The following is a 23,722-nucleotide window of genomic DNA, read 5'->3' as shown; positions in this document are numbered from 1 at the left end:
TAGTATAATAAAGCCGACAGGTTCCTTCAAAACTGCCTTTAAAGGGACTGAACACTGTGTTTTTTTTTTTCCGCCTACCGAAAACCTTCCTGTCTCGAGCAGTCGATTTCGTAACGGTTTTGTCAGAAACGCTGTATAAAATGTTTACCTAAAGTTTTTCGATCAGTGCATGCTCTCGTCTTTATGCAGTCCGATGCTGAAAACCCTGAGTAGTGACCGCGATGACAACTGCGGGACGACAAAAGTGATATACAAAAAACTAATATAAAATTACACCTGCCAGACAGTAGTTATACATTTTTGTACAGAGTAGCATCCATTAATTTCTACAGCCAAGGCAGTTACGGCATAGGAACGTACGCTTCATCAACGGAAGTTCTAGTGTGTCATGGTCACCGCTTCATTCAAGGAATTGAATAAAGCCCCTGCATGAATTAAAGACACTAAGGCGCCATCTAGCGCCAAACGCTAAAAGCATATCATAGGCGATGCGGGTGTTTTTTGCTGACGGGCTCACCGGAGACAAGGCAAAATATCAAAAAGGCGAGAACTTTTCAAAGAATAGAGAACGCTTCGCAGTTACAAAAACCAGTGACATTTTCGCGAGATGGGGCCACGTTGGTTAGTACAGTGATAATGGCAGCATTACGCCGCAAGAGGCCACTTTACTCGTTTTTAGGCTATTTTAAGTACCAAATTAGAATTATAAATCATCGTTTCTTGGCTATAGTAGTGCTCGATCAGGGCGAGATCTATACGAGGCAAGATCTTTTCATTTAGACCGTAATCTTATTACATATTTTTGTCAGCGTTTTGTCCCTTAAAGAAAATTGAACATCACGTTATCCTTCGCGCACGCACGCACGCACGCGCGCGCGCACACACACACACACACGCACGCACGCACACGCACACGCACACGCACACGCACACGCACACGCACACACACACACACACACACACACACACACACACACACACACACACACACACACACACACACACACACACACACACACACACACACACACACACACACACACACACACACACACACACACACACACACACACACACACACACACACACACACACACACGTGTGCGCGCGCCGAGTGGTACGTTGATTTAAACAATCATTTGGCCCGCACCCATGCAGTTACCCGCATTTGTAGTTTTCAAAAGCAAACCTCTCCCACTGTTGTGGCCATCTCATTTTTTTTTTAATGCTGGTTTTTTCTTTGACGATGTAAGCTCATTCAGCGCTTCAGCTGCCCCGCTTGCTATTTCGGGATGCGAACGGCAGTAACAACAGAGCGAGGACGTGGCGTTGTCCGTCAAAGTGCCGCCGAGGGCCAGCCGTTGACGTCGAGGGATATTTATGCGCCGGAAACGGCGCCTATACTTTGCGGGATTTGTCAGGCGTTGCAGGGCGTAGATTGCGCGCAAAGTTAAAACATATTGAAAGTAAGCACCGGATGACAGTCTAAGCGTTTGGCCGCTTTCTTGCATATGGCAATTCCTCATATAGACGCACATATGCGCCAGCGCTCTAGGATCTTAAAGAGTACAATAAGTACAAAAACGAGTAGGACCTTAAAGAGTGCAAAAAAGTTATGCTACAATAACAACTCCCACTTAGTGCCTCTTTTTCTGACTTCGTGCGATATTTGAAGGCCTTTGGTCGTACTTTTTTTTAGGAACTCCTTCTATTATAACGGCGCGGATGCAACAACGAGCATTGTTTTTCTACCATGGGAACGGGCGTTGAAACGCTGAAAAGAGGAGACGCTTGACGTTCGCGCCCGGTGCGGCTGTCAATGCCGGAGTGGAACCGTAAGTGACAGGCAGGGACACAATCCACCCAGGAAAGCTCACAACGAAAGGGAAAATCAAGAAGATGGCGGCGGAGAGTGCAGATAAAAGACCTCACGGGTGACGAGTGTCACACGCAAGCTCCGTGCTCTGCGAAAAGTTGGTGTTCCAAGTCTTGGGGGAAATCACCGCGCGCACTTGACGCACGTCAGCGACGCCGCCCGTGAAGGAGGAACAAAGGGACGAAACAGCGTGGCCCCTACTTTAAATCGAAGTTGCCTTTCAGTGAGGTGAGGTCTCGAGGCTTTAATGCTTCGCGTTATGCCAGTGGTAGCCCCTAAAGAGCCTGTCACGAAACGAACGACAATGTTTCACCCCCCCCCCCCCCTCCCCCTTCCCTTATTTTTGTTTCTTTAAAATGCAAGGGGAAATGTTGAAAGGCTCAGTGCGGCCGTTTTCTACGTACGCAGGCGTTTTAAGACATTTATTACAAATATGAGGCTTAGTACTACTTATTTCGCATCCGGGGACATAAATGCCGGCGCGAATGCGGCACCACCACCCCATAGCTGTACCGGGTGCAGGAATCTTTGAAAGTGAAGTGAAGCCGACTTAAAATGTTGCGTGGCGCCGTTGTTGACACCGCTAATGCAACTTTAGTCATGTGATATTCTATATATTAAACATATAAGAACGTACGTTGCAAAAGCTGCTTGAAATTCTGATCGACCAAGGAGAACTAAATGAAAACAGGGCGACGAATGGCGGGGACAGATCGCCTGTATGTGGGTTCGATGTGAGCGAAAAGCCTTCGGTGCCACTTATCTTTATGAACGTATGGGGGGGGAAGGGGGGGGGGGGTCTGTCCGTATGGTCATTGAAATGGTGATGAAGCGACGTCTAGTTATGCGTGTTGCAGCTGCCTGTGCATTACCCACTGTAGAAATGTACATCAAAGTTATCTCGGAAACGCAGTTCGAAAAAGCTACCGGTCTTTAAATATTGTACTTTTTTTTTTCTATAATGGGTAATTCTTCTGACCCGAAGTAGCAACTCCCGTGATTGTGGCATTCTCAGAAGAAGGCACGTGGCGCGTTCATTAAGCGACCTGCAGCCTTGCCCGACCCTGCCGCAAGGGCGGCGCGTGTCTAGGGTCGGTCGGAATTCCTCTCCGATTAGCTCCGCTACGGAGGTACGCTGAGAGCTGGCGTCTGACTAGGCGCGCAATCTACACCAGCGCGCCGATTACCGCCCACTCTGCATGCTGTATGTGACGTAGAAATTTCTCATACTGTGGCGGCGTCAATAAAGAATTGCTACTGGCTTTTTGAATGCGGGCAAAATGGCTAGCTTGTTGTCAAGGTATTGGGTATTATTAGACAGTGTATGAACTCGACAGAGTAGGGTCGAGTTAGCCTGTACAGCAAAATAACTAGTTGTCGGGTTCGTGTATACGCATTCGGGTTGAGTAAAGTAGGGGGCGGAACGAGTCGAGTTAACTCGCCGGCAGGGGGTAGGCTAACTCCTTTGAAGCGCTTGTCTAAAAGCATGTACAGACGCTGTCTAGTGAGGGAGTTGAGTTATGGGGAACTCTCGGATCAAAAAGCTTCCGGCGCGGCTAGGAGTGTCAGCAAAACAAAGCCCTCATCAGGGGTAAAAATAATAAGCGAAGGTCTCGATAGTAAAGCGACGGAACCAATCATGAACACGGCGCTTCCACAATAAATGCAAATCTCGATCATAGGCACCACTGGTATACTTACTCGCTAGAAGCGAGTTCATGTAGATACCAAGCGAGTCCAGTAAGGGTGACTTCGCTTAGGCGACACTGACTCGGCCCAGTGCTGTCGAGTCCATATGTATGCAGGGCTACAGGTTCCTTCGTGATTTGGATTTAACTTAGAAAATCATTTTGAGTTTAACTAAAAAAATTAAAGGAGTTCAACGCTGCTTAACCGAAGGTGGGGAGAAAGCTTTGGGTGCGGGCGACCAAGCGTTGCATCGAACGCAACCAGCGTTCCGTTGAACGCATCGAAGTTCACCGGTGTTCTAGAACCCACTTTCATGCTCCGCACATGCCATGCCGGCAGACGCTTTCCACCTACACTCCGTCAGCTCTATGCGGCGGCGCGCGCATGCACAGGGCGAAAACTACCCTTTTTCTCTCCGCGCCGGCACGCGTATCTGCTGGGATGCCGCTACTCTCCTCCGCTTCTCTGTGGCGAGCACCACGTACAGTGGCGGTCAAAAGTACGCGGCCCATGGATTCGGCTTGTGGAGCGGCTGCGGGCCCGCCGCGCGAGCGCAGCCGTTAAGACGGCTGAAGCCGTGGGCCGGGTATTTTTGATCGCGACTGTACCTAACGAGTTACTGGGTGACCGTTGAACGGTTTGCGCATGCGCAGTGAGGTGCATAAGGAGGCACGTGACGTCACAGTGATGAAGACCGGCTCGGCGCATGCGTCGTAACCTGGTTGCCATGGTTACGACGCATGCGCAGTTGTGGCCTCGGACAGGCACAGCTAAACTCGCTTCGACTAGCCTAGTGTAGTTTTCCCGACAAAACAATTTTTGGGACCAAATCACTATTCCGGAGGTTCAGAGCCTAGCTAAATCGTCTATCGTTTGTATGTCCGCTTCTTGTGTCGACCAAGGAGTGAGACAGATTTTGTATTTTGATTTCCCCCGAAACAGACCAACTAAAGAGTTTAGTTCAGTTCAGTTAGTTTAGTTTATAGGGCTAAGTTTTAGGGTCATTTTATGAGGTATATGTAAGCTTGGCTTGGTTTTTTATATAATGAGACAAACTCCTCAGAACAGCCGGCAGAAGTACATTATTGTTATAACAATGAGAATTCTACACAGTCAATAAAATAACGCTGTTATCATGCCAGCCAGACCACTGTAATAACGCAGCGAGCACTTCCGTGGGTGGAGGAACACATGAACCATTGGGCCGACTCCGAACTGTGCTAAAATTGAACGTGCTGTGCCATATTCCTCGCCCACTATTCTTATCTAATGCCACCATGTAACCGACTTCGACCGTTTCACGTGCCCGGCGGCGCAGGTCGTATGCTTTAGATGTTGGGTCAGTATGGCCAATTGAATGCTCGCCTGTGGCCAGCGTGGTTTTGCGACCTGTTTTCTTCGGCGAACATGGATGCAGGCCCATGGAGGCAGGCGTGATTCAGAACTACAAAATTCACTGTAACTTCGGAATGCGTTATGTATAGGTTTTGCTTTACCTAGACATTGCTTCTCCGCACTAATGACTCACATCTAAATTAAGTTAACGCTATCAATTACTGCACAGGTCGGGTCGTCTTCAGCGCTGTTCCTTCTTCCCCTGTCACGAACGTGTGGAAATACGGTGTCTAGCTCTGGATTTCAAGGGAATAGTGAGCAATTTTCCGCCTACGGTGTGATGAGATAGCTTTACTGGCCGCTAAGTTGTCAAGGCGGCAATCCATCGCGACTTCTGGGAAAGCTCATACGTCACGCCGACGCTCCAGTGAAATTACTAGAAGACTTTAATCATGCGGAAACCGTCATATGTGTAACAGCCGGGGTCAGCGTTGGCAGTGATCAAGAAGCAGCAGTAAAATGTGTACCAAACCAGGAGGCGACTTATAATGACCTATTCCTTGCGGAAATGTCTCCTCGAAAAATGCCTCCTGCTTTCTTAAGTGCAGATTTAAAATGCCTCGCGGAGCAAACATACTTCGTTACAATTTTTTTTTTTGATGTTAAGAAATAAAACGATGTCAATCACTTTCCAGTATTTCACTAAATGATTTAACATTCTTTGCTTTTTTTCTGCACTACCCGATCTATTTTTTTTATTACGTCTTTATTTCTGCTTACGGTAGGCGTTTACCTTGCGGCAGAACTAAGTTGCTTCATGGATGTAGGGGTGGGGGAGCGGTTAAGGATGGGGGTGAGGGTATGGGTGGGGGTGGGGGTGAAGGTTGGGATAGATATGAGGGACCGGTGTCCACTTCTTCCTCGAGGTGGGGTCGTCCCGAGGTCGGCTCCGCGAAGTAATGGCCTGGTCCTTCTTCTTCCTTGAAGTAAGAAAGAAAAGTTCGCCAGAGCCGGGTTGCGTCTGATGGCCCGATGTGCGATGGGGGATCGACCCATGCCTGCAGGGTTGCAGGTCGAAGCCCGCCCAGGGACTTGAGTGCTCTCTCCCGTACTGCGTCAAAAGTAGGGCAGCTCCACAGGAGATGTTCGGCCGTGCCTCTGGCCGGGCATGTCGGGCACTGAGGAGAAGGGTATACCTGCGGGTTTATGAAGTGCAGCTTCGCGGGTGACAGAAGCTGACCAGTCTGGGCTCGGCGAAGGAGTACTGCCTCCACTCTCCGGAATGAGCTATCTGGGCGGCGATATAGTTGCTCAGGGTTGGCCAAGTGCTGGAGTATGCTTCGACGATAGCGTTGTGCTCGATGCCATGTCTCCGCCCTATCCATATGAGGCGACGACGGATGCGTAACGTCCTCAGGGGGCCACAAAGCGGAAACGAATGTGGATCCAGGCAAAGGTGCAGAAAGAGCTGCTGCGCGCGCTGCCTGGTGTGCCTTTTCGTTTCCAGTGATTCCTTCGTGTGCAGGAATGATTCCGATTTATTATTCATCCCTTACGACTACAATACTTTCTCAACTGCCACTTCAATTTTCTTTTAAAGTGACTATATTGTACCTTCACTACAACGGCAATATGCCTTTTGCTTAAGCATGCTGATCTGAAGACATTTTCACCAATCACTAAAGCGTGTCGCGCAGGCATTTCGTTGTTTTTGCGAATATTCTAAATCTTAATAGTCCCTTGATGCGGTCATTCGGAAACTACTGACTCATCCTTTGGGCCTGAATGTTGTGTTCAACGAGAATGCGAAGCTTGAAGGCACTTAAGTACTGCTGCGCGCTGGAAATGAAACACTTGACTGCGTATGGGACAGTACGGCGTTCAATAAATTAGCGCAATCACTCCGGGCCTCTCTTCACTCACAGCTTCTAGCGAGTAGACTGTAGAACTGCATATCGTTTGCCGGACGTCTGCGGGAAAACAGCGAAAAAAAAAAAAAAAAACAGAAAAGAAAACCAACTCCCGTATGGCATCAAAATGATCCCCCTGTGTGGGTATGTGCCATCAAATTAGAGGAGAACAACAACAACTACTGGTGGCGAGACGCGTCATGTCACAGTTGTCATCGCGGTTCGCTTCGTTAATTATTCTCGATTAGCTCAAATTGCGTTCCATCGCGCTTGCACTTCGCAGAGCTTGTGTTCGAATCGCAGTTACAGATGGCACAATAGCGAGCCATAGTGAATGCAAACCAAATTAAGAAGGAAATCAGCTATGGAAGTGCTCGCGGCAAACCGGAGAAGCTTTGTCTCTCCTCCTCGCCTTGAACACACACGTGGTGGTTGGCAGTTGGGGAAGAGAGAAAAGTACGCGCTAAGGGGCGGTAGAGGTGGGGAGGGGGACCTAGTAGTGGGCACTGCAAAGACCTTGCGGCGAAAGGCTTTGCGGCGAAGGGGTGATCAATGATGGAGTCCGTGTGTGCCCTCATTACGAATTACGCTGGACGGCGACTGCGCGAGCACTACCGCTGAAGTAGGGCCGAAGCCAGACTGCCGAGTTCACCGGTGCGTCCGGCTGGGCCTCTCAATCAAAGCAGGGCTCCAACGCGGTTCTTCGCGAATCGAGTGGCGCGATTCGGCAGTTCGCAATTTCTGCCGCCGCGAGGAAGGCCCAGTTTCAATCGAGACGACGTCTCGGTTCAGCGCACGCCACAAGCGACGCCAATATGGCGCCCTACTCTCGGAGGGGAGGGCGGGATATGTGACGAGGGAGGTGGGTGCGCGCACTTGTGGCCGGCGCCTAATCAGGGTGCCTCACGCGCTATGCACAGATTGACGGGAAACAGAGCCCCGAATCTAATGAATACAATCGCATTATGCACTGGCGCGAATGATCCAGGAGTGGAGAAAACTTCACCATGATGTTATCGAGAGTAGAAGAGGCTTTAAAACCTTCATTTTTATTTTTATTTTTTGATGTGCTGCAGATATGTAGGCAACAACTTAAAGGAAGTCAAACATTGCAACAAGGAGTAAAAAAAGATCCAATAGCTCCCTACTCGCTTATTTACTCCTTCTTTCGCTTGCTTCCCATTGACCGCTCGCCGTTTCCCATGTGAATTTTAATATTAACAATCGACTTCATGCAACGTACGTACCCCACGCTTTAAATAGAGCATGGAGTCACGTGCCATTCTCTCCGGATATTTCTTTGTCTTCAAGTTCTGGTTATATACTTTTTAAGAAAAGTATAGTGAGCTCAGGACGGACAACTCGCGTATTTCAGCACAGTGCAACCGAGAGAGAAATGTGCAGAAAAAATAGATAAAACAGCTGCGAAATCGAAGAACAACGACAAACCTATTCGTTTAATAAAATCCTTAGTGTATATACCTGTCGCCGTTCGTTCGCAGAAAACTGCAAAGGGCGCCTTTGAATGCATTAGGTAATACAACGCAATACCCCAATAGGTAGCTAAGTGTGTCCGCAGGCATCGCTGCAGGGTTCTAAACAGATGCAGTTAGGGGAAATCTCGGAGCCTTGTATCGCGCGCGTGGCGTTTTCTTATGCCAGTGCTTTTCGCAAAGGAAGGACAATATATTACCCGGGGCTCGAGCTCCACAGAGCAGGCATTTGCTATCCTTTTCGCTCGAGAGCATGTGAAATTATTTAGCCTTCTCCGGCTATTTTTTAACTCCTTTCCCATATTCTCAGCCTAGAGTTTAAACTTCTTGTTTTATTCAGTAAAAGAGCTCTTTAAAAGCTTTTCGTACGGCCGCCTTAAATATTTAACACGCAGGCTGGAGGATATGCTCAATTTTGTTTTTATTGTTTCTCAACGAGATGTTTCCAGGAGGAGCTCTCAGTTTAAAGCGTTACGTGCATTGTACATCATTGGTTATTTTTTTCTTTGCCTCGTAAATTGCGCCAGTTTTTGCACGTATATAGCTTCCTCCGCATTCCCTGCGCAGGGGCGAGTTCTTATCCATATTAATGAACAGACACCGCGATACGTCTTCGCTGTGAAAGCCGCTTTCGGGCTGCACTCGACGAGCTTCGGACTTCTGGAGGGCTTCAGTGAAAAGAAATCACTCCCATCTGCTCAGGGCGGATGCAGTCGCGTGTTAGGTCGAAACACGTCGACGTGCGGCGCGGGGCTTAAAAAGACGAGGTTGGCGTACATCCAGCCTTCCGGCGCCTGCTTTGCTGATGCATTAGTTTTTCCTTCGCTCCGCCCGCTACGCACATGACACCGATTATTATAAAACCCGGCCGTCTAGGCGAGCTCGTCGAAAGACGCAGCTATTTCAGTCTGCACTGATTCTCTGAGGAACTACTTCCTTCTCTCCCGAAAATTAGCTTTTATTTCGCTCGTTGTTGAGCCGAGAAGAGGCTACAAATTATCCGCGCGAGCGGGCAAAACAGAAACAGGAGGAGAAATCCTTGAATATCGAAGTTTGCACTCAACGGCGCCTGCGTTTGCCCCTCCTGTTGCGCATAAATATGTTCGCTCGGTCGTGCGCATATTCGTATCTTGCAGATTACTTGCGGCTCCCTCGAACTCGGCGCTTCGGCCGTCCATCGCGCGTATGGCGCGGTAGCGCTAATCTCGCCGGTGTGTTTCCATTATTTGCTGCCATGTAACAAGGAGGGGTTAAAAGACACACACACAAAAAAAGAACTTCAACAAACGCCCTTCTCGAGATTATTGCCGGCTTATACATCGGACATACATGGAAGAACTCGCTATCAGTCTTTCCCCCTGGCCTCGCTTCCCAACGCCTATAAGGCAAGGCATTATCTTCTCTTTCCTCCCCCGAGGTTCTCGTTTTTGTTCTTAATCGGACACCGAGGCTTTTGTTAAATTATGGTAATAAAAATGTTGCTGCGATACAACGCATCGCTACGAGGTTTGCATCGCCAAAAGCAATGGGATGATTCTTCTCGCGCGTTGCTAGCCGCAATTAACTGCGTGCAAATTGTCCTCTGAAGTGTATGCTTTCTTGGTGACCGTATCATGGCTGAATGAAGTGTGCCTTTTGGTTCCGTGTTCTTTCGGGAACGAATAGCCTACAGGAGCGCTCTCTGTTGCCCGGCACAGAGCCGGCAAGTTTCATTCGGGGGAACGCGTTAGAAAAGAAAGGTGTTACAGCAGCAGGCGTGCGTCCTGCTACCTGCATTCAATTTAATTGCTGTTGTATACTTTTCCGTGCCCTGCTTTTCATTCAACTGCTCTTGGGAACATTTTCGCAATAAACTGGTAACTAAGGCCACGAAAAAAAAAAAACGGTTTTAGGGGAACGAGAGATTGTAGCTTTCTCACATCTTAGTGGACACTTTAACCGAACCGTGCAGTAAGAGAGAAAGTGAAAAGGGCAAAGAAAAAAGGCAAACAAAAACAACACATGGGTGCCACCACCACAAGGCGACATCTTCAAGAAAAGTATGTGGTTGGTTCAGAGTGTTATAGAACGACGCACTTGTGGAAGCCACGCCTCGACCTTCTAGTTCCCTTTGCGAAAAAGTGAGAGTGACCCTAGTTGAGGAGACTCGGAGATCTGAGAAAATAAAGCTGTGCTGATACACCAGTTTATAATTTTTTTTTAAATAACGCACATGACCCACAAGGGACTATTGTGTAAGTGGTACATACAAAGCATTATCATTTTCAAGAAAAATGCTGTGCAGTTGCTGGTAAGAATTACCAAGCAGGATGCCTAGAAACCGTCATACATTCCTTAGAAGGAGGGAATGGGGATCAGAGCTAAACATAAAAGCAAATAACATACCTACGTACTTTTTGTAAGCACCAAATGTCATTTTTAGTGAAAAGCACATAAAGCCAAAAGGTTAAGCAAATACTACACCCATGATACTCTAAACGCAGTAGGATCTCTTGTGTTATGCCGTCTGGACTAATACTCCAATAGCTTATATCACTTGGTAGGGCAGGTGTGTTGAACGCTTTGTTACGACTACGAATATGCTTGAAGCTCATGTGGTATATGAAGGCAACATGGCTGAGATGAAGGCAGCGTGTTTCCGGGCTGTCCGAACAGCGTTTTGAGAAATAAGCAAGAAGTGCCTCTTCGACGTGATTCTAAATCTAAAGACGGAAGTGATAACGAGAGCTTGATGTTAGTCACATTGGAAGCGCGGTTGTAATCGCTAGAGATGAAACGTGCGGCAAGGTTTTGTATCTATTCGAGACGATATACTTGGTGATGGGACCAGATGGGCGATCAAAACTGAAGTTGTGGGTGTACGAACTTCTGCTAAGCTATATTTCGATGCAACCTAAGAAAGAATTAAGCGGCTTTTTCCCTCAAAGGACCCCTGCAGCCATAGCGTCGATTGACTCTCGTGAATAATCTCCTTGGACCTGTTAACGTGACAACGCAGGGTGTGTTAGTTGAAAGGAAGCTCCTCACGAATTAGTCAGATTAACCGTGGCGTTAGCGGGATCGGTCGACGCCTTTGGTTGAATGGCCTCTGCCGCTTTCTTGAGTTGCGTTCAGCTATAGTTTATGAGTGTCATATTGCCCACTATGAAGAGTACGTTTTAGGTATTCAAGAGGTGGTGAAGCCTAAGCTATTTCTTCAATTGGCGTCGACCAAGAAGAGTTGGTGGATGAAGACCGAGGTACTTGCACGAGTTCCCCGTTGGGACTTGGCCATTGTTAAGCAGGTAGATATTTTGGGGCTGCAAGTAATTAGTCTTCATTTGTCAGTGCTCAAAAATTTGATATATGGTCTAGATCTCCCTGTAGAGCAAAACGGTAGGCTTGGTTAGAAATTTTACGTTAATGAACGCAGTCGAGGGAACAAACGAGCTGTAGAGGTAATATCTGCTAGTAGGTCGCTGATATATAATAGAAATAGCAACAGCCCAGAAACACTGCCCTGGAGAACGGCGTATGATAATTAAGAAAGACAGGATGAGCAATTATTTACGCAGGTTAACTGTTTGAGGAACCACAAAATATTTATGGTCATGAAAAAGTTAAAGAATAGTGGTTTAATGTGGAGAATTTGGTAATTAAACGGCAATGTACTACGCGGTTAAGTAGCATAGAAAGGTCAATGAAAATATAATCCGTTCCTCGGTTATCGTACATGTCAAATAGATATTATGATATTATGAGCGTATTTCACTAGCAGTGTATCGTATGGCATTCCTTATCCGGAACCATGTCGCAGACAAGACAATTTTGTTCTAGATTTTGTGTAATGTTTGATGCAATTAGATGTTCCAGTAGATTACGAGCAATACTTGTCAGAAAAATAGGGGGGGGGGGGGGGTGCTGTTAGTTACTGGTACTGCATTGGTCTCTAGATTTAAACAATTGATGAATTTGTCATCAATCGGACAGATCTCCTGCAGGTTTGGTTTATTGTTCTGGTTTTTGTGGTTTAACGTCCCAAGCGACTCAGGCTATGAGAGACGCCGTAGTGGAGGGCACCGGAAATTTCGACCACCTGGGGTCCTTTAACTGGCGCTGTCATCGCAAAGCACACGGGCGCGCCTTGCTTTTCGCCTTCATCGAAAAGCGGCCGCCGCGGCCGGGATTCGGTCCCGCATACTCAGGCATAGAAGTCGAGTGCCCTAACGACTGGATCACCGCTGAGGGGCAGAAGTTCACCTGTATATAGAGAATGCTGTAAAATGTGGTGCCTAATTCAACAACTTGAATTTACTATCACTTCACGTATTTTGGCGTCGATTCTATATACACAAGAGCTAGTAGACATTTGATTAATGATGTACCGCCTAAAACAGTTAGTTCAGTTTCGTTCATATTCCTCTAAACGACTTCGGCAGTGGAAGGATTACTAAAATGACCTTCGTGGTGAACAATAATGCGGAAATATTCTTAAAAATTATGAAAACTTTTAGGCGGTACTCAAAACTCAGGCATCATCCTGCAGTGCGATATGGGTCCGTGTGTTAGCATGGAAAAATTGTGCTTCAGAATGTTTTCGTTTTGTGTTTTTCGATAGGCGGGTAGATGTGCGCGTTCTATTGACTTTTTTTTTTTTTTTTTTTTTACTCTGTGGGCTTTCAAGATCGCACCAGTCAAAAGCTCTCCTTTACTAGGTGAAGACGATATGACAATTTTTGGCTGTAATTTGCTCACATTCTATTTTTGTCCTGTAGAACGCCTTGCAGCTTCTAGTCCTTCCAAGCCATATATACAACTGCGGAATAAAGTTTGAGAATATAATTTAAGTATTCTGTGTATCTGTGACGCGAGGACCACGCGTAGTGTAGCTTTCAAAAAGGGCTGCTTTCATAACTACAAAGTGCCCCACTGCGGCTGTGCAGTTGTTAAGGGCGCTCGGCTACTGTATGCGGAATCGAATCCTGGCCGCGGCGGCCGCTTTTCGATGGAGGCGAAAAGCGGTGTCAGTGTACGTTAAAGAATCCCAGGTGGCTAAAATTTCCGGAATCCTCCTCTAAGGCGTCTCTCATAGCCTGAGTCGCTTTTCGACGTTAAACCCCACAATCCAAACCGAACCTTTCTTAACGGTTTCGGTTATCTCTAAGAAAAGAACAACACCAACATGAATGAGCTCGCTGTACTGGAAAAGCGCGAGCCCTGGTGAATCTGATATCAGGCCAAGTTCCAGGTAGGGGTTCATTGAAGGCAGTAAAATTGAATTAAGAAAGGGGAAAAAATATGACAAAAACATTGCTTCACTTAAGCGAATGAGCAACCGCACAGAAATATACCCTCAAGGCACGTAAGTTTAATCGTCAGTTTCAGTGTTGTGCATTTTCCGCATACGGTTATCATTGTTACGTTAGCTACCGTAGGCTGAGGTGCGACCGTTTATGGCAGTTACATTATTACTTCGCCGCACCTATAAAATAACTATTTATTGGGTTTGTTCAGTTCGGTCGCAGCGGAAGTTAATAATCTCCAATAGGCTCATTAGGTACAAACTCCTTTCCTCTCTAAAACGCCAGGCGTAGCTCCCGTGACGATGCACATGCAGTCTGCGTAGAAAAACAAAAGTGATGAATACCGAACAACAAGTCACCAAATAAGTTGTTTTGGAGTCATTTACAGTTAAGCTTTGAGCTGGTAAATTTTAATCCTACTTCCAACTGGTAAGAGCGAGCAATCAATAAATTGTATATCAGTTTCCCAACACTTATTACGTAAATAAATAAATAAATAAATAAATAAATAAATAAATAAATAAATAAATAAATAAATAAATAAATAAATAAATAAATAAATAAATAAATAAATAAATAAATAAATAAATAAATAAATAAATAAAAATGGTGCTTTTGAAGCTCGTTTCACCTAACTATGCTGCGCAATAGCGGTAATAGAGGAACGCACTTCTTTACGAGAGGATTGTGCAACCTGTGCCTTTGTGTTCGCAGCCGAGGGCGACGAGGAGGACGTGCGCGAAGGCTGCCCGCAGAACCGGGAGGAAGCGGCCGCGCTCGGCCGCCGCTGCCTGCGAAAGTGCAAGACCGACGAGGACTGCATCAGCTCGAAGAAGAAGTGCCTCTGCGACGGACGCTGTGGCTGGAGTTGCGTCAGGCCAGGTCGGTCTCCTTTCCGTCTCTCTGTACTCTGTTCGCAATACGCGTGCGTAAAGTGAAGAGTCAACTGATTGTGAGCACCACCTATAGCCGAGACAAGGCCGCCGGTCTTGGCTCGCCTATCGATTGTGTTCATTTCAGTACCGCGCATAATGCAGCACTCTGAAAGTTCTAATCAGCGCGCATAGACCAGCTTGTCACCCAACGCTGATCAAGACGTTAATTGGAGCTAGTTACTTTGAGATGCTGTCGTTTACACGGGCTCTAAAAGGCAGGAAAAGACACGGGCGTTAGCACAACACATGTGACGTTCTCCAAAAACCTCAGCGCATGCCGTTTGAAAAGTAAAGAAGCCAGCCGGACTACCTTCGATCAGAATTTTATTGTCTTGAAGTAATATACAGTGCAAAGTTTTCATTCTCTTCTGGTACACCGGCGCCGAATAGGTTTCTGGTTAGAAAGAAAAATTTATTTGATATTGGCGCGAAGACGAGGAGTCGCAAAGAAGAATGTACGGAGCACAAGTTAAATCACATATAATACGTTTCTGCGTTTAGAAAAAATTTATTCTTGACTTGCTATCGCTAAGGAGGCAGCATATGCTGTGTACAGCCTGAACCCACCATGAATGTACTGCTCTCTTGATTACAGTGGAGTACAGTTAGCTGGGATATTTAGGAGTAGCAACAAAAGTCTTATGGTCTGGATATCAGACCTTCGTCGCTGGCCAGAGCCTGCTGAAGCCATATCGTTTTGTCATTTGTGTCGTCGATTTGCCCTAGTTGACTCCAGACACGACCATCTGGACTCCTCAAAGGCTCACTTTACGAGTCGTGTTCCAGCAGACATATGCGCTTATTCGTACATACATTCGGCCTCTAGCTAGACCCGCTTTCATAATACCTGGCGTAGAGCTTGTGAGAGTACGTTCTTCCTTTTCATTATAATAAACTTAGATACTGTGATGTGGTGCACTTTCCAAACTTTTTCCTCTCCAGTAGCTCGATTTTGTGCGTTTAGCTTTTGTTGCTTTCACTTTCCGTTTTTCTTTACTTGGAGTACATATATTCCAGTTCACGTATAATAAGCCTTGAGTTCACAGTGAACATCATGCACTCTATTTTTCTTGCCCTTTAGCTGTCTGGAAGGACGAAGAAGTAGTAAATATAGCCCAATTCATATGTTGATGTCTAATCCGTCTCCCCAGAAGCAACGTGCCCAGCGTTTGCGCCAGTTGCGTATCTCGAGGCGCACCCGATGTGTCAACAGTGGCAGCGGCTCGAGTTTGCCACGGATATATCCTAAAATGCTGCTTAATATTCCAGTCACGGAAAGCCGTTCTGTCGAAAATATACACGTATGTGTTATAGCACGCGACTGCAGCACTTACGTGAATTGTTTGGGATATAGAATTGAGAAAGGCGCCAGCACAACACGCAGCTGCAGGTGGAATGAACGATCGAGTGAGTGGGTAAGTGCGGGATGGAAAGAGGGAGGGAGAGAAAAATAGCTGTCATGAGGTTTAGTTTAGGTAGGTTGGCAATGGTCGTTTACCCGCTAAAGGGACAGATTAAAAAACATAATGTAACTGGCAGGAATGCTTTACAGCACACCATAAGCACTAGTGTTTAGTAACCTTATAGAGAAAAAGGCGCAGACTATCATATGACTTGTCGTGAGAAATCTGCCTCAGAAATATTTACAATTTACATCGCCTTGCCACTTCGTCTTTGAAATTGATTTCGCCCCTGTTTTTTTATTCCGCTGCTTGCGCAGGGCTTTTGGTGGATGGAAGTTTGTGGAGGGTGGATGTGGATGCAGGTTCGCAGGTGTCGGTTGAGTGAATGCTAATTATTAATCACTCCCTCATTTATGGTCGTGGGTGGGAGATGCATTTTAGCGATGGGTTAAGGCGGTCCTCCCGTCCTCTAGGGATCCACTGAGGGTCTTCACATGGATACGCAAACTACGACCTTTCGCAGCAAGTTAACGGTGATGCTGACGCACCAAGATCAATAGCAAAAGCAAGAAACCGTGAAAAACAGCAAGAAAGACGTCCTTCGGCATTAAAGGAGGGCATTAGACGCCAACCTTTTTTGGTGCTGTAAGAATGCAACAATGCTATAAGAATGCTCTTTCGGTGGTACATAAAAAGAAACACTTGCTTGGAAGGGACATCTTTGCATTCGGAATGTACCGGTACAGTTTAACGAGCAGCACGATGTTGAACTGACGTGTGGTTCTCTTTACGTGTCAGTTGGCCATTACGTAAGCGTATCTGTGGCACCTTGCATGCTTGCGACAATGCCCGACACCTCTCAAAGCCCAGGACGTCAGAAGGGGGTTTGCCATGGGTAGAGGAGAGACTGAAGACGTTAAGAGTGCTACAATAAACACTCACTCCCTCTTTCTGAACTCCATCATAATCATCCACAATTGCCTTAATGCCTTTTGGCTTGATACCGAGGGTAAATAAGTGTCTGTTTTCGGCTTCAATATATAACCGTCTCCTTTCACGCATGATGAAGCAGAAAAACCGTAAAAATGTAATACACGCGCAGCCTAGCGGTCATCTCTAAATAATATCCTCACAAACATCGATATACTAAGACGATCAAATGCCATTTTGTCAATGTTAAGTCGTAGCACAGATACGATACGGACAGCTGAATTTATTCTACACAGCTCGAAGACAGAATTCAGACAATAAAACTACAACGTTTAGCGCACCGCAGTTATCCTATGTGACCTCAGAAATATCAACTACATTCCTTCGTGAGGAGAATGGTGCAGAGGAACCACGAGCACTGTTAAGAAGATCTTACAGACGATCTTTGGCGCACGACAACTGTGCTCAAACGGGCCTCTGCGTACTGGCCTTCAAGTTCTGGAGGAAGCCTGGTCGTGCACATAAATGCGTACCTGAATAAGTGCTCGCTCCACCGAAGGTAGCTCGCGTGCAGGCGTAAGCAGCGGCATAGCACAGTGATCATAACCGTTTCTTTATATAATCAATATTCGATTGCAAATGTATCCTCAACCCGCGGCCCTTTAACGCCTCTGATTTCATGCTGTTTGTAAATGACATGCCTTAAAAAAAAAAAAAAACAACAACGGTGCCTCTAGGAATAGCCCCGGGCTTTCTGAGAGGTATTGCATCAAATAATTGACAGCGAACAACTTTTTGCATAATAAACGTGAAACGGCTCCATTTTTGTAAGCAACAGTTGCTATTCGAAACTTTTTTCACTGCAGTAAGCATATTTGTTAAATTACATACATGCTCTCACGTTCTGTGGCCCACCTGAGCTCCGATTTTCAGCCTTGCATATTGCCTGCGTCTGGCAGAAAAACTAAAATAGATCAATCTTTACAGACGAATTTGTCCTCGTCTCTCCCCACGTATTGCTTCCTCGTACGAGTAGAAATATCAATTTCCTGTCCTTTATCATGTCAGTGTAGACCTCCTTCCGCGCAGGAAAAGGCACCCGACCGACGTTTCTGATGTTGCGTAAAACAGCGTCATTAAGGAGCTGCAGCCCCAACGTTAGATCTGGGCCAGTTGAGGACAACTTCGGATCGTGAGGCCAATTCAGCGCCACTGTAGAGCATTCCTCTCGCCGCCCGTTTTCGGCAGATCTGATCGGTGCCTGCGCGCTCCGCTCGGTCTGCGCGGACCTGCTCAGGTTAACCGATCGGAAAAGATTCTGCCCCGTAACGATCCTTTATTGTGGCGCAACCAAAACTGGTATCAGTGTGTTGGAGCCCACGGAGATTTCCGGGTCACTTGCCGTCGCTGCGAGCAAGTCAAGGGCGGGAAAATAAGAAAGACGCAGGAGTAGAAAGAGAGCTTCCACGGCGAACTGATTGCACCGCGAAAGTAGTATATGAAGGCAGACTGTCATTACGGCGACGAAGTCCCGGTTGGCCTTGCCTCCCCTGAGTCCCTTTGAATGAGAGTCAGTGTTTCGTGAAGCGGGCGAAAAGTTAAGCCTTTTTCCAAGGTTCGCCCACCCTGTATGATGATAAATGCATACGAAAAGAGAAGGAGACAGAGGAGGAAGACAGCAGATAAAGAAAACGGCGGAAGGACGGCGGGGGTACGACATGGGGGAACGTAAAATGCACAGGAATGCTCTTCTGTCAATACTACCACATTGGAATTCGTTTTGTTATCAGTTAATAGCCGCTGCCTCGTGTTCTTTCAACCGCATTAGTGCACGATTCTGTTATCAACGAGTGCCTCAAAGCAAGAGAAAGTCATAGAACATCTAGGCGACGACCATTCCTATCGTTTCCTTTCTTTCTTTCTTTTTTTTTTTTTCATTTATGCTTCAGCATGTAGTTCCTACCTTCTCGGTAGAGCTTCTGATCACGGTGCAGCTTGATTCTCTTAATGGCTTCGGCTCTTTCCGAAAGACTTCAAAGCGACAGAATGACTTTGGGCGAGGCACTTCTTTTTTTTCTATCTTTCTCAAATTCTTTTTTCCAACACTGTTTTCGCTTTACTCGTCCATTGGTTGAGTTGAACCACTGCTCCCATTTAACAATGCATCAGTCCTCTCGAGAAAAGCACGGCTTCTTTTCATAGCGTCACATCTTTCCTGCGACAGTGGTTGATGTGTTGCGCGTACGAAGGAAACAAAATGAAAATTATGTTTCCGGTGTCGTGGAAAGCAAAAATTACGATTAAGGCAGAAACTAGGCAGCTGGAACTTGTTTCTGTCTTTGATAGCATTGGCTAGATTGAGAAAGAAAGTCCGCTGACAAGCTCAAGATGCCTTTATTAACTCCTTTAGCCAGGGCAGGCGTACTTTGCAGCGCTCCGTGTTTCCCAGAAAAGAAGATTGAACGTGAGGAAAACAAAAGTGAGATAGGGAAAAGACTAAAGCTGGTAACAAGTTGTCTTTTTGTTATTAACTTTTGCGCAGCCACGTGCTTGTTCTGGCAAGGCCTGCAAGTTTGTGTATGTTTCTCCTATGGCACCCTCCCTTCTCCTTCTCCCTCTCTTCTACTTTTCCCTCTCTCTCTGTGCAACGCATTCGTCTCGCCAGTAACCACGCCTTTGCTCTTCGCAAATGCGATTCGAGTCGCCAAGCAAGTCACGTTTTCAATCACGAATCTTCTTCCTCCCTACGCTCGTCGGCTCGCAGATCAAAGAGAGAGCACTGTCAGTGGCACTTCTCCCCGCCCGTCCCTCTGTTGAGGTCAGCGCGCCACTCCTCTGTCCGAGACCTCGTGTTTCCGAGATGGAGGAGGAGTGTGGGAAGCATGGGAGGCGCAATTGGCGCGCAAGAAGCCGCAACTTCTGACCGGGGTTGCATGTCACTCCTGAAGCGACCGCCAGCAACTCATTCCCGACGCACGCGATGAGGTTCCGTTCCGCAAACAGAACTGCATACGTGTCATATCCTTCCCTGTCCTCATCCTTTGATTTATTCCTCACCCCATCCCTCCTCCCCTGTTTCTCCTATGACCGTTTCTTATTTGTCCTCTGCCTGTGTCACCGGCTTTGTGTGGTGTTCTTTCCTCCGCCTTCTTATGAAACGCATGGGTGCGCTGCCACGCGCAGAACGTTCGGGCTTCTCTGCTTCCCGCTGGCCACATTTGGTTCCCGCTTTTCTTTTGACGCTGGTATCGGTGCGGCCTGCTAATATTTCGAGATGCCTTTTCGCGGTACACCTGCCATGCAGTCGTTCATATCTTTCTCGGAGCTGTGTGCATTTCTTTAATGAAGTCTGGTTTAGTTACCATCTTTCTAGTTCGATGTCTTAGCGTCATTATTTAATTCGCTTTTTATTTCAGGCGCCTCCACTTCGAAACTGCCCTCTTGAATCTTTTCTTTGGCTGATATAGTTATTGTCGCGTTTTTGTACGTGTGGTTGTGAGTTCGTTAGGATGGAAAGTCTGCAAATTATTGTGATTAACTGTTCATCATTACGGCAAAATAACATGTGTCTGGCGTCCCACATAAACAATTTCTCTAAGAAGACAATTTTAAGAAAGGCGGAGTGTACTCAGTTAACGAAATTGACTAAATTCACTCGATAGTCGTGGGGCCTACACTAAAGTATACTTTATTCGTTTTGCAAAGGTAATCAATATACAAGCACTATCAGCTAACAAATAAATACTAGCATCGGAAACAAGGTGTCAGTTCGAAAGTTGCTGATAGCGTTGTAAAACCACAGGTGAAAATATGTTTATTGACAGGTATCATTTGCATGTATATTTCTACCGGACTAAAATTAAAGGCCGCGAATTACAAAGGTGCCACGTGATATCTGTGCTACCTGAGAGCCTCAAAACCTCGCTCTCCGAAAACAAAAGACCCCTCTTCTCCGGAGCGCTGTTCTTACGCAACCTGTCTGCAGGTCATCCGTAGGCAGTGGGCCATCTCCTCCTCGGCTGCCTCCAAAACTATATCTGATTATCAAACAGCCATCCTCAATTTTATCATTGAATGCATCTCTCGGCAAGCCAGCCCGATACTCAGGCGCTGGACCCCCCTATGACCATAGCGCTCCCCTTGGCGCCAGCCCATACGGGAGTACCAGGCGAGAGAGCACCCCGCCGCCTATATCGAAAGGGAGTGCCTGATAAATTTCAGAGATATTCTAAAACATAATCGTTCCAACAGACATATAAACGCAGCTGCCCACTCATCAGTATCCACCAAGCTATCAAATTTCTGGCGCCGGCTTCAAACTCGCACACTACCATAACCAATAGTGACACACGGAGGTTTCTCCGACCTTTTCTCTGCGGCCTGATGGCTATGCGGCAAACGAGCTGATTTTCTGCATTTACTACTCACCTGAACAACTGAAACAATTTTCCCGAGCAAGAGGTGGCACTCCCTTACTGTAACAGCTAATGACACGCTCAGCATTACAAGACCAACGACGCACCATCACTAGTGCCACTAACAGGCTGACCATGAGGGGCTCTACTTCCCACCTGTATTTTTAATGGGCCATAAATTTTACACCAGCAACCTGTTGACGCGGCTTTTTGTATCGAGTGCACAATACGCGCGAGAAGCTGCTAACCCCATGGTGACTTTAGCTCGGTAAAAAGACTGCGTAAACGGAAGCTTATAAACATTTCTCGCCTTTGCTTTTCAAGACAATCTAAATATTCCAATATGACACTCGCCTAGGATATCCAGCCTTTTCTAAAACTGTTAAATATAGCTGGTGCACCCGATATGCCCATATATGACACCATTCATCTTTACGGAAAGGAGTAAGAAGCGAAGAGTGAAAGAAATCACCTATAAGACGTAAACAAAGAGTAAGCATATCAGTAAGAGTACTTCATTCGATTGGTGTGCTCAATAAATTCGAGCGAGGCAAGTGAACCACACTCGGAATTTAGATTCGGACTATCGAGGTTTAAAGGCTTTTTAAGGCCTGGAATTCCAGAAAATTTCCATCCCCTTTCACAATACTCGTCCGAACACTCACCTCCACTTGGCTGAGTTCACTCTTCACCTCGACCTTTCAGAACCCTTCACTCACCTGAGTGAGGTCCGTGCAATAGCGGAACAAAAAAAGCGACGACGAAATCAAACGAAAATATAAAATCAAAAGCGATCATTATAAATACGAAAATTATTAAGCGAAATTCAAAATCCATTCTGGCAACCCAAACCTGTCACATCACATCGGTAAAACTAGTCAATTTCTCCTGATTTCAGTGCTTCAATTGCATGTTTTACTTGCGTAACTGGGCAAGTTTTAAGTAAGTTTTACTTGCTTAACTAGGCAATAAAGACTGACTATTTGCAAAAAAAAAAAATCTTAATTAAGCAAGGAGGTTTTTATTTTCATTCATCTCAGCTTTCCGCAAATATGTTTACACTTTGAATAGTCGTGATTACACCTACTGTCGAAAAAATATGAACTGAAATTGTTTTTTTTTTGTCCTCCTTCTTAGATCACCGTGAACGTACAACACTGCTGTATAAATCGTGAACATCCCTCCTCTTCCCTGTCCTTCAACATACCACCTAGAAAGAACATAAAAAAAGAAGGAAACATCCATCATACCTGTTTTCCGCTCCTAGCTCTCTCGTTCCTCTCTGATGCCATACTCATTCAACTAGCATCCATTTTTTTCTTTCAGCTTCATTTACGTCACGTGCCGCTTGGGGCTATCACACAGGGAGAATGCTTTCGTATCTACTTCTGAGGCCCCTGTGTAACAAGTTCGTTCGTGGGAGGTAACAAAGGCCGCCGGCATCTCGGGCACTGTGCTGCACTTGCGGCTTTGACGAGTACATCCGTTGTTGACGCACCCTTCCATCGCTCGACTCGTCGACATGGGCGGCGGAAGTCAGATATGGCTAGCGAGCGCCTAGCTCGCCTAGCTCGCCCAGTATAACCCGTGACCGCTGCATGGACGATGAAAGGAACAACAGCAACGGTATCTATACCGTATAGAAAAAGGAAAGGAACAGCACTCGAGTGCGCGCATTCTTCCAGCGTGGCAGGCCACGGCACCCGAGCACCGTCACGTCCTCTTTGGCGCTATCCACCGTGCGATGCGCCGTGCCTGCATAGCTCGGCTCTCCCGGTTATTTGAGGTTTCCTCCCCGCTCCCTCGCTTTCACGTAAGGCAAGCGCTGAGCTTGGCGCACGCTACGGCTCATTTCCTTCTGCTCGCTTACAGCTACCGCTTCATGTGAACCAGGGAGCCGCCGCGCGAAAGGACGAAAGAAAGAGCGCCATCCGAGCGGACTGATCTCGCATCCTGCACTCTGCATCCTCGCTGATATGCACTCGAGCACGCTCTGTCTTGCTTTTCGATAAGTCTCGGAAACTACGGTTCTGATGGAGGTGTGAGACAGGAGCGTGAACAAGCTGCGTAACGTATGCGTGCCGGATAAGCCATGACTCCGCGCACGCGACAGCAGTTGGACGTCGTTATCGGTATTGGGTGCGAAGAGCCAGGCAGACAAAATGAGGGTGAGCACCGGCACGTCTAGCCGCGGAAGACTGTCCGTTGAAGTGTCATCTTTGCTCTTTCCATGCGGGGCACAATGGAAGGATGTGTAGCTGTTGGGAAGAGAGAAAGAGAGAGAGAGAGAAAGACCACTCGGTAAAGGAGGATTTTGTATACGAAGCAAAGCAGAGGTGAAGCTCTCGCTTTAGACTAGTGGGGCGCCCGACCTTCCTATCGTTGCGGCATCGAAGCCTGCCTCAAATGATTCCTTTGTGCGTGCTGAAAGAGCGATATAAAGTGCTTGAAAAT

General features: G+C 46.8%; 1 protein-coding gene across 1 annotated transcript in view; it reads left to right on the top strand.

The window, feature by feature from the left end:
- Window positions 1-23,722, top strand: part of Hasp (Hig-anchoring scaffold protein) — a 550,586-nt gene that overhangs the window by 243,668 nt on the left and 283,196 nt on the right. The window contains exon 4 of the mRNA XM_084589524.1: window positions 14,300-14,467. Within this exon, the coding sequence (XP_084445650.1) occupies window positions 14,300-14,467 (168 nt within the window). The remainder of the gene's footprint in view (window positions 1-14,299; window positions 14,468-23,722) is intronic.

Source organism: Amblyomma maculatum, chromosome 1, assembly GCF_055883805.1.
Source record: "Amblyomma maculatum isolate TAMU_Amacu chromosome 1, ASM5588380v1, whole genome shotgun sequence".
Classification (NCBI taxonomy): domain Eukaryota; kingdom Metazoa; phylum Arthropoda; class Arachnida; order Ixodida; family Ixodidae; genus Amblyomma; species Amblyomma maculatum.
This window is presented reverse-complemented; position numbering and strand designations above follow the sequence as displayed.